We start from the raw sequence: 11,222 nt of genomic DNA on the forward strand, positions 1-11,222 counted from the left end.
CATGAAATGGTATCTGATTTATTGGTACGAGTGTATATATATAGGGTATATTTGTTTTAATGCTGTAGGCTGATGACAGGTTCAGAATCCATGTGTGTCTGGGGCATTGCTTACAGTATCAGCATAGCGTAATCTATTCAAGGTCACATACTGGTATTTGCTTTTAAAATTAGGTGACTAATGTTTCACAATAGATTATGTTTGTCATTGGGATATGGACTGGTGTCTTTTGACATTGATCGCAATCATTTCACAGATGTAGGCCAACTTGAATGTTTTCTACAAAAGCATTATTGCATTATAGGGCAATTATTGTTTATTGATTAACAACTCTAAAAAAACATTATAGCCCACTATTGTTCAAGAGTCAGATCAGTGACTTGCCATCGTGAGTTTGTTTGAAAGGCTCTGTCCGGGGGGAAGTCTAGGTACAGATCTAGGATCAGCTTCCCCTCCCCCAATCCTAACCTTAACTATTAGTGGGCGAAATGCACAACTGACCCAAGATCACTGTATAGGGGCAACTTCAGCCCACTCTGTTTGGTAGAGGTATGGGCTTACCCCTTCCTGTTTCAGAGGTGGTAACAGCTGGACCCTCTAACCCTTCTCGTGACATTTTCATATATGGGCAAGTAAGCATGGCAACCCTTGACGTGGGGGTTTCTAAAAACAGCCTGTGACACTCAGTGGATTGCCAGCTAGGGAGCAATGCGATCCGTTCGAAGGAGCTTTGAGGACAGCAACGAGCGCCTAAGCAGGCCCAGTGACTCTGCATTGTTCTAAAGGAGTAGACATCTTTAATCTTTGCCAAGTCAGTTCTTTAGGGATTGAGGGACCGTTGGGGGACTGTTTGTTGCTATTCCTAAAGACAGCAGTAGTGGTTTTGTTTTTCCACTGTGCAATGAATATATCTCTGGGGTATTCACATTCCACAAAGCAAGACAGCAACATGGACAGCTTGGAGAAACAGCTCATTTGCCCCATCTGTTTGGAGATGTTTACCAAACCGGTGGTGATTCTCCCTTGTCAACACAACCTTTGTCGAAAATGTGCCCAAGATATTTTCCAGGTAGGTTGGTTATTTTAAAGCTGAACTTTTAACCTTTAACCTTTACTGCTGTCTCTTAAAGGTTTATCCATTCATATACATTATATGTACAGAATTCTGACCTTGTAGTGAAGGTATTGCTCATCCTTTAATTGTCAGTATTCAATTACCACTTATTCTATAATACTGAAAAGAAACAACGTGTTTCCTCTTGACCCATGCCATTACAGAATCAACGAACACACATTTTAACCAGTAAACAACGCAAATACTACTAACCAATATTAGACAACGGTAGGCCTATATTTAAACATTTCCACTGGCTTTATCTAACGCCATTGATACACTGATGTCCTGTGTAGGCCTCAAACCCTTATCTATCGACCAGAGGAACCACGGTATCTTCAGGGGGACGTTTCCGCTGCCCGTCCTGCAGACATGAGGTGGTCCTGGACAGACATGGAGTCTATGGCCTGCAGAGGAACCTGCTGGTGGAGAATATCATTGACATGTACAAACAAGAACAGGAGTCCTCAAGGTGAGACAATAAATGCCTAAAAGAAGACAGCCGGCCAAAGACAATTGGTCTGAGACAGATAGAATATCATTGATATGTACAAACAGGAGTCCTCGAGGTGAGACACTACAGGCCTATTTAAAAAGATTGGCAGACAATTTAGTCGGAGGCACTCAGCAGCAGTCCCATGTATATCTGGCCAATTAGACAAACAGCAAACCCTCACACCAACAAATCTGGACATCAAGAAGACTACATACTATCCCAAACAACATATAGAATGAATCGGAAAACTACTGATGAGAATTGAAAAATTTAATATATATTTGTTTTTTCATTGTGAAAATGGGGTTTACTCATGGGTGGCTGGACACATTGCCCGTTAATTAGATTTTGTTTTTATAATGTAGGCCAATGAGGCAGCAGTCAGTTTTATTCCAATTTGAGCCGTACTACATTCTCTAGACATCAATATAGTATTTAGTCTGCTTTTAGGAGAGATAGACAGTACACAAGTAGTTGACAAAAATAGTTGACGTAGGAAAACCCAATGTTTTTAAAGTACAACTTCTGTCATTAACTATCCATAGTAGATTATCTGCAATACATTCACTTAACTACATCCTAATAAACCTAAACAGTAGATCTCTGAAAAGACGTCATCTGCTCCTGCCTTTTTAGCATATCATTTTTGCACAATCAATTTAAAGTTCTTGAGTAGATTACCGGGACAAGACAAATACAATTTTCACAATGCTTGAATCTGGGAGCCAAGTGCAGAATGCGTTTTAGCGTTTTAGCCACAGTGGTGTGATAGGCTAATCAAGCAACTGTGGATTAGGACTACGTGACACAAGTGGACTATTAAAAACAGTTATTCAAAATGTTAGCATACTCTTGGTTGCCAAATAAACATAAATTATGGCTATTCTGAAATGCTAACATTCCATGAGGAGAATGTATGTTTGTCTGTACTACATTTGTTCACTCACTTTGATGTTATAATATTATGTCTTGAACATTTTAGGCACTGTGGACACAAAGGTGTTTTTGTGACATGCCAGTGTGACCTACATTACTGTGCTCGATTAACAGTATAGCTTCCTCGCTCACAAACTCTCACTGGTAACTCGATTACACCAGGGTTGTTGAGTTTTTAAAAAGGTCACCAGGAAATCTTTGTCCAATGTGTGGTGTAAACAGGATCCCCAAAGTATAACTGTCACCTCTTCTGTAGCAGCAAGCCTGAGCCTGAGCCTGCCAAGTGTGACCAGCCCATGTGTGAGGAGCATGAGGGTGAGAAGATCAACATCTACTGTGTGACATGTGGCGTGCCCACCTGCTCTCTCTGCAAGGTGTTCGGAGCCCACAAAGACTGTGATGTGGCCCCACTCAACACTGTGTTCAATAAGCAAAAGGTTAACTTGTTTATTTTACGTTTATATCTGTCTATTTCCATTTTCATAATGATGCTTTACAGGTATGTCAAATTGAAGTCAAACTTCCCCTTTTTTTCTAATGAACAGAGTATCAGAGTTGGTACATAAAATGTAATTAAAAAAAAGTTATGCTGGAACTGTGTGTGTGTGTTCCAGACTGAGTTGACTGACTGTATAGCCATGCTAGTGGGGAACAACGACAGGATTCAAGGCATCATGAGTCAACTGGATGAGACCTGTAAGACAGTTGAGGTAAAGCCTTCAACCTTTTGTCCTTTCTTATGTTTCGACTATAACAGCATTTTCACATAGTATAGAACTTCAACAATATTGATGGTAAAAATGGTATGCTTAATTTTTATGCGCCCTCATTTTTGCTACTGACAAAATCTATATGACCTAGTTATTTGTCAGTTTAACCTTACAGTACAATCATGGCTGTCTAACAGGAGAATGGCAGGAGGCAGAAATCCAAAGTGTGTGAAAGTTTCGATCACCTTTATGCCGTCCTGGAGGAGCGGAAAGGAGACATGACCCTGAAGATCAACGCAGAGAAACAGGAGAAACTGGACTATATAAACGGCCTTATGAGGAAGTATAGAGAGCACCTGGAGAACATGGCAAAGATTGTGGAGACAGGGATACAGACAATGGAGGAGTCAGAGATGGCTACTTTCCTGCAGGTGATGAAAAACACAGACAAATAACCACCACATAAAATAGTCATGTAAGCATCTGAAATTCTGTGTCAGTGATAAATCAATATCATAATTGGTTATGTACCATGTTAGAATAAAAAGTGTAAAAGTGTAAGTTATTACAAACATGTTGTGCAATGTCTTCCGAGATGTTTTCTCAGAAGACATGTTGTGTCTACATCAGAGTTTTCTGAGAAGTAATTCCTTTCTCATCTTTGCTCCCACAGACTGCAAAGCCTCTTCTACAAAAGTGAGTACGCATACCCTTCTTTCCAGTTTCAGACTATAGTTCTGGTCCTCAGAAACTACAGTGTAACTGTGATCTCTCTCTCGGTCTACCAGGCTCATTGCAGGCACTAACATCTCCCACCTGGACAAAGTGGAGCGTGGCTATGACAACATGGATCACTACACAGCTAACTTTGAGCGGGAGAGGAGGGTACTGCTCACTATAGACTTTGTGAAAGGTAGGGATTATTGAGTATTGAGTGAGACGTTGGCATTTCAATGTTCTTTCACAATGTCCAAAATCACTACTTCCAGTGCCACAAAATAAACTATGCAAATAACAATAGCAAGATCAATGTAAAACTGCAGTAAAATTAAACAATTTACTATTTTCGTGTTTTGAACTCTTGGTTGTTGTTCAGATGTTGAAGACGATGAAGAATTTGAAGATGGAGAAGAGGAAGTAGAATTGAGGCGGATGACAGGGGCGACCCATACAGATGTCTCCCCCTCTGCTGCAGGGCCCTCTGTCGTTAAGGCCAACCCTCCACAGCCCCAGCAGCAAACAGCACCCCCACCCCTTCCTCAGAGACCTATTGAGATCCTAGGTGTCATGGCTACCCTGGCCAACCCACAGGGCCCCGTCCGTGCCACAACCCCAGTACAATTCCCATCCCTAACCCCAACACCAACTGCCACCACACAGGCCAGCCCAGTCCACTTCCCAACCACAACCCCTGTTCAGTTCCCAAACACAAATCTGGTTAACTTCCCATCAGCGGAGCCACCGACACAGGTGAGAGGAGTGTTTTTGACACACTACAGCCTAGTCGTGAAATTGACTGAAAATGTCTCAGTATAATACATGATAATAACTCATGATCCCTGGCTAACTCCATCCCAGCAGCTGCCTAGTGCAGTGACAGTCAAGGTCACATTTGAGTTCACAAACCATATGGATATTTTTAAATATAAAACTAATATTATTATTGCTTGGCTTTTATCTCCCGTACTCTGTATGAGGAAAATGTGGTTATTGAAACCAGTCAATATCCAATCTGTATCAGAATAGCAGTCATTGTTTAAAGCAGCTGTGCTCTGCTCAACTCAGAGTGGGCCTGCATGGGCCCTGGCCTGGGTTACGGCAGTGGCTTTCACCTCAGCAGGAGGCTTTAATGATGAGACACCTGCCTGCTCTCTGGTTGCCGTAGCCCTGCGTGTGTTAGGGGTGAAGCAGGGAGGGGGACACTGCTGTTTTCATAGGGATAATTATCAACCACTCTGTTACATGTCATCACCATTGAGTTTCATTTGCATGTGGAGTGCTAATTTGAATGAGCATAGAGTTTACACCAACATAATCATGTGGATTCAATTGAAAAGGGAAAAGCCACCTGGAACAGTTTGTATTCATTCCAGAGGGGAAAAAAATGAATGGCCTACAGATTCATAGAGGCGTTTATCAGAAAGGGTCAGTGTGTGTGTGTGTGTGTGTGTGTGTGTGTGTGTGTGTGTGTGTGTGTGTGTGTGTGTGTGTGTGTGTGTGTGTGTGTGTGTGTGTGTGTGTGTGTGTGTGTGTGTGTGTGTGTGTGTGTGTGTGTGTGTGTGTGTTTGAGTGGCATGTGCATAACCTAAAATCATCCTGCTTTACAAAAACTCTAATAATCCAGAAGAAATAAAGCTTGGTTGTTTTGATTCCTCACAGGAAGTGGCTTTCTGTGTCACAGTTGTGGCTTTGTTTATTTTACTGCATCAGCTTTGGAGTCTGATAAAGTCTACCATTAGGATATGTTTATTTCTTCATTTGTGCACTGACTAATACTTAAGCACTCAGTCTATCACACTTAAAAGGTTACCCGCTTTGAATTGAATACATGAGGTTTCAATTTAGTGCAGTTTTTCTTTCTCAGGTCAAATTGCTGACTGATCTTGTATACTCTGAGGTTATTGTATAGATGTGGATATGGTAATTCAGGACATCATATTGATTGATACAGGACATATTGTGGGTGTGAGCAGGTGGGTATTAGTGTGGTGAGATAAATATGGTATACATTTCTTTTTATGTTAGAGTTATTTTGTATTTGGTACCTCAAAGAAGCTCTTTAGACTACAAAATATTTTATTTCCTTGTGTTAAATTAGTGCTTTGGAATATGTAAGCAACAATATTTTCTGTTGAGGCATGTCAGAATTCCTCCTTCATTTGACTTCTAATTTTGCATGGACCTTAAGGACATGCTACAGATTACATAAATATTTCTTTATATTCTCTCTAAATTATACTTTACTTATTCAGCATGCATTGCGAGTTTTAATTTGATCCCACTTACAAACCCAATTCTGAACAATAGACTATTTATACAACCAGTAGCTTTGCAATAGTTTGAGGGGACCTCTAATGTTTTTGCTCTTTGTTTTTCACAGATGACTTCTGATGCGGCATCAAGTCAGCAAAACACAGATGACAAAGATGGACCCAAACACGTCTTCTCCTTTTCTTGGCTGAACAACCAGAAGTAGATGTTCATTTTACCTCAAGACATTGTTGTACTACTAGGTATTGTTTTGGTTGAGTCAGCATCCCGCTGCAGGCACGGTTTAAATAATTACTATGTTACCGTTATATAACTGTAATTTCTCTGTAAATCCTCTCTAGCATTTCTATACTACCGTAAAAACAAATGTCATTGGGCAGATTTCTGGCTTGAGAAAGCCGTGCGTAATTTGGCACACATTTTGGCAATAGATTTACGCGTGAGTCAGAAAAACGTCTCAATGTATTAAAACACTCAATTTAGTCTACACAGCAAGCAATGAATATAACTTTGGAAACTTTTTTTATTACAAATATAAATATCAGACATTCTCTTGCACAACAAATATGATTGGTTGCTGATAGTCATATGATTGACCTATTTTATTATCAAACTTGAAGCAGTTGTACAATGAGAGGGAATTCCAGAGAGAGAGGATGAATGTTTGGACAATATATACAAAATACGTTATGCTTGAATATAAGTTAAAGAACATTAAAGGATATTTGTGTTCAGCATTTCAACTGGCCTTGCCTATTTCTCATCACACTATGTAATAACTACAAAGCGAATTACAACTCGATTTTACAAATCAATAAAAAATAATAACTGAAAGACCGAAAGTTAACCAATTCAAGAGTAAAACAAAAATGGAATAGTAACGTACAGTATATGTAAGATGTACACAATGTATTTGGTAAATGTATTTCTAACACTTTCATTTCCCGAATATGTCCATCATTTTCCGGTTACTATACGCCTGCTGAACTAATTGCTCGTCTCGAGCCATTTCTAGAACTTCCCTCAGCAGATGGAACGTCAGGTCCAATGAGATCGGTGGCTCTTCGCCCGGCCAGGTCCGCTTTCCTCTCTCCGTGGAGTCATCCATCTGGTTAGCGTAGCTGTTCAGAAACCGATTGCTGTTACCGACTTTACCTTGCAGAAGACGCTGCGTAAACTGAAGTAAAGCCCTGTTGACCGTTGTTGACCGCGCAGAAGCTCCAGGAGATGTATTCGACAATGAAGACTGGGGCGAATTTTGATTGGAGTTGTCAAGTCGAATGAAGTATTCCTCTCCTAGTCGCAGAAGAATAGGGAGTTGCTGTTGCAGCTCTGCCTGTAGATTGTGGAATGGATCAAGTGCTCTGGGGGTTTCAATAGCTCTACATTCATAGCGGGGTTGGAAGGCACCAAGTAGAGCCACAGCGGAAACGAAGAAATTCAACTTCATCTCAGGAGATTAGGATGAATCTGAGAATTAAATATAGCCTCATTTTCTCATGTTCATAATCACAATTAAACTAATTAAAGTGAAGATACATGTTGAGTAGCCTAGGATCTGGGTGTCACTTTGACAATTTTTTAAACATTTTGTATCTGTATTGTATTTGCATTTATTGCCATTTGACATCGTAAAACTAAATAAAAGCAGTTGCTTATGTTGTAATTGCTTATTTAATTACAATATTGTATTATTCACTTTTATGTTAACTATTACCACCTCATTGAATAATAGTTAATACTGTATGAATCAAGAGTTAAGTACTACAATTTATGGTAACTAGGAAACATTTCTATCAATAATTAAATTATCTGCACACAACACCACAATTACATCCCTAAAAGAAACAAACAATTCAAGATGTTGTCAAATACCTGAGTTTAACTGTGACAGAAGATGTTCCTCTGAAGTTGTAACGAAAATGATATCCTATTCTACAGTTATTTTGCCTTCCAATGAGCCTGTAATAGTGAGTTTTTTTAAAAGCATCGAAACAACACTTATATATCATAGACCTGAGGCCATGTCATCATGCTCTGACATGATGATCTGCGCAAGCAGAGGCATCATGCCCGTAGGGGGCACAGTGGCATGTGCCCCCTCATATTTGTCCTGTAAAAAATTCAAATACAACATTTATTTAATGTATTTTTTATTTTTGTTGTTTGTCTGTAATACTACTAGCCACCTAGCAATTTTATGAAGTTGGCTTTAGCTAGCCTGAATAGGTTACCAATCTCCCAACCTCATAACTACCAAGAAGCCATTTCAGGCTGTCAATCAAGTTAGAGTAGCTAGCTTGTCTAACTATCTTAGCTGTCATGCCTGCTGGCAAGGTTGGTAGTCAGGAGGATATAGACAGCTCAAGACATGCAGAAAAATATACATATCTTTGTTTAAACATAGAATTAAGCATAATGACCATGGCTCTAGATTGCAGGAAAAAGATGTTTCAGGTGATTGAAATATGTTCCAACTTTTATGGTCGGGGCCTAGTCCCCCCTGGACCCCGGGAATGGGAAGCCTCCCTCAGTCCACAGTGGGGTTAATATCAGATGGGTCATACAGTAGGTCTAATTGGGATGTGTCGTTTTCCGGAATCTAGAGTGCCATTGTTCAACTAACTATGGACGTGGCCTTGTTCCTGCATGAATTAATACATTCATGAATTAATGTTATGGACAGTGGTACAGGGTCAATAGTAAAATACAATCTTTCATCATCTTCACCACCACCAACACTCTAGTAAGAGTCAACCAAACATAAGTTGGATGTCATGAATGTACATTTTACCCCACAATAAAGTAAGGAAGTTATTTTTAATTGGCTGCAGAGATCGATCAGAAATATGGTCTTTGCCCAATATTGTTTGATTCAAAATGGGTACCAAGTAGATGTCACTGTTATATTTAAACAACATGCAGTTTGGAAAGGGTCAACGCAATGGCAAAGGTCCAGATACACTTACCCGCCTGCCTAACTGGCGAGATAGGTGGGGGGCCTGCACTTATGGAACACAGGAAAGACACCTGTGACCTTTTCCAACAGAAATTACTTGGATTGAATCACTAACATTTCAGACAGGATGACCTGAAATAGCAGAAGAGATTACAAGGGAGAAGTAGCATTTTTGAGGGAGAAAATATTATATATATTTCACAGAATCATATTATCGCCCAGAGTAGGTTATGCATATAGTTAATTCATATGCCATATAATGAAAGATATGAACTTGTAAGGCGTGCGTACTGGCGGTAGAGAAGTAAGGCGCAGGAGAGCAAAGACTGTGTTACAACGGCGCAGTTTAATGATAAAAATCACCGTGAACAAAAAACATATAAACAATGGGACAAAAACCCCAGACATAACGTGCACAAGCACTTACGATAAACAATACCGGACAAGGACATGTGGGGTCAGAGGGGTAAATACACCACATGTAATTGATGGTATTGAAACCAGGTGTGTGGGAAGACAAGACAAAGTGACGTTGACCGCCGAAGACAAGACACCAGTGACGTCGACCGCCGAAGACAAGACACCGGTGACGTCGACCGCCGAAGACAAGACACCGGTGACGTCGACCGCCGAACGTCGCCCGAACAAGGAGAGGGACCGACTTCGGAGGAAGTCGTGACATAATTTAAGATGTCTAAATCTGTTCACGTCTCAATTGAAAATGCACTGCAAGCATGTATGTTTACCTGACTGCACATATACAGAGAAGTGATGAGAAACATCCACAGCATTATAAAGGTGTGAGTCAGCCTGAAACCCCAGCATTATGTCACCCATGCAAAGTGTAGGTGTGTGAGGGTGACATTTGAATGAACTGTTCTGTAAGACCTTTCATGCATCCCTTCAAGAGCGAAGTTTCCTAAAATGTTGTTAGCACTAAGATCCTAATTACAGCTGTTGAATGATTCTCTTCCCACAACACATACTGTAAGTCCAGGTTGTGTCCCAAATGGCACCGTATAGTCCACTACTTTCGACTAGGGCCCATGGCGCTCTGGTCAAAAATATTGCACTTTAATAGGAAATAGAGTGCTATTTGGGTTGAAATGCAATATTCATATTGTATCAGACTATTGTTTCAGCAATTACAGTCATATTGCCTCAATTGGGAACAAGACCAAAACATACAAACAGCTGTTTAAACAAAATGTTCCACTAGATCCAGGAAAATAAATAGACAGGAATACCATTAAGGTAATACATGAATATGAGTGTTTCCAATTCATCATCTCTGCTTTCTCCACTCAGCTTTTCAAGACACAATGTTTCCCTCCCTACAACTTTCCAGTCCCCTATCAGAATCGTAATCAGCTCCTTAGTTGCTGGACCGCCACCGGGCACAGATGGGGGAATGGATTTGTACACTGTCCAATATTTATGTGTAGCTATTGATGATAACAAAATAGATACAACATGTATTTGTGGTATCTCTTATTCTCATACTACATTCACAAACAGCTTTTCAAACACCTGCTTCATAGTGTGAGATTGAACAATATAAGGAAATGTGTTATTTTGCTTTGTGCTGATGTGGGATTACACATAGATTTTATGCTAAATTTAAGGGCATGGTCAGAATAGAGAAAATGTTCAGTCTTATAAGGTCTTTTGTATGTGCCTCATCCATTTTGAAGTTGCTCGATTTATCCATAGGCAGTAACCATAATTTATTATTAAATACTTTATTTTGTAATCTGATTAAATTAATATGACTAATTTACATGCGGTAGGAATCATAATTAGGTGTTAATGATGAAACAAACATATACAATAACAGCTGCTGGTAGCAAAATGGATGACCCCTTAAGCATGTCCCTATAGAAACTCTTTAGAAACTTGAAACTATGCTTAGGGGGTCATTGGTGGACCTCATCTATATGGTGAAGGTAAATTTGGGTTGTGTCCCAAATGGCACCCTATTCGCTATATATTTCACTACCTTTGACCAGTGGTCCT

The 11,222-nt window shown here is 40.0% G+C and overlaps 2 protein-coding genes across 3 annotated transcripts; one reads left to right on the forward strand and one right to left on the reverse strand.

Moving 5' to 3' along the window:
* The first annotated feature begins 662 nt into the window (after positions 1 to 662).
* On the forward strand, positions 663 to 6,984 carry LOC115103121 (E3 ubiquitin-protein ligase TRIM63-like). 2 transcript variants are annotated; one of them, XM_029623778.1, is made up of 9 exons: positions 663 to 1,069; positions 1,411 to 1,586; positions 2,803 to 2,983; positions 3,161 to 3,256; positions 3,454 to 3,687; positions 3,930 to 3,952; positions 4,045 to 4,169; positions 4,353 to 4,726; positions 6,357 to 6,984. In XM_029623778.1, exons 1-9 carry the CDS (start codon positions 902 to 904, stop codon positions 6,450 to 6,452), a joined length of 1,473 nt encoding a protein of 490 aa, XP_029479638.1. In that variant the 5' UTR covers positions 663 to 901; the 3' UTR covers positions 6,453 to 6,984. The 2 variants fall into 2 exon arrangements, with proteins under 2 accessions (XP_029479638.1, XP_029479639.1); XM_029623779.1 differs by having other exon boundaries at positions 2,806 to 2,983.
* LOC115103123 (corticoliberin-like) lies at positions 6,753 to 8,267 on the reverse strand. Its single transcript, XM_029623780.2, has 2 exons — positions 8,123 to 8,267; positions 6,753 to 7,717 (listed from the first exon to the last, which is right to left on the reverse strand). The coding sequence occupies exon 2, from the start codon at positions 7,695 to 7,697 to the stop codon at positions 7,185 to 7,187; it is 513 nt and encodes a 170-aa protein (XP_029479640.1). The 5' UTR covers positions 7,698 to 7,717; positions 8,123 to 8,267; the 3' UTR covers positions 6,753 to 7,184.
* Between the last annotated feature and the right edge of the window lie 2,955 nt (positions 8,268 to 11,222).

The sequence above is a fragment of the Oncorhynchus nerka genome, linkage group LG20, assembly GCF_034236695.1.
Source record: "Oncorhynchus nerka isolate Pitt River linkage group LG20, Oner_Uvic_2.0, whole genome shotgun sequence".
NCBI lineage: Eukaryota > Metazoa > Chordata > Actinopteri > Salmoniformes > Salmonidae > Oncorhynchus > Oncorhynchus nerka.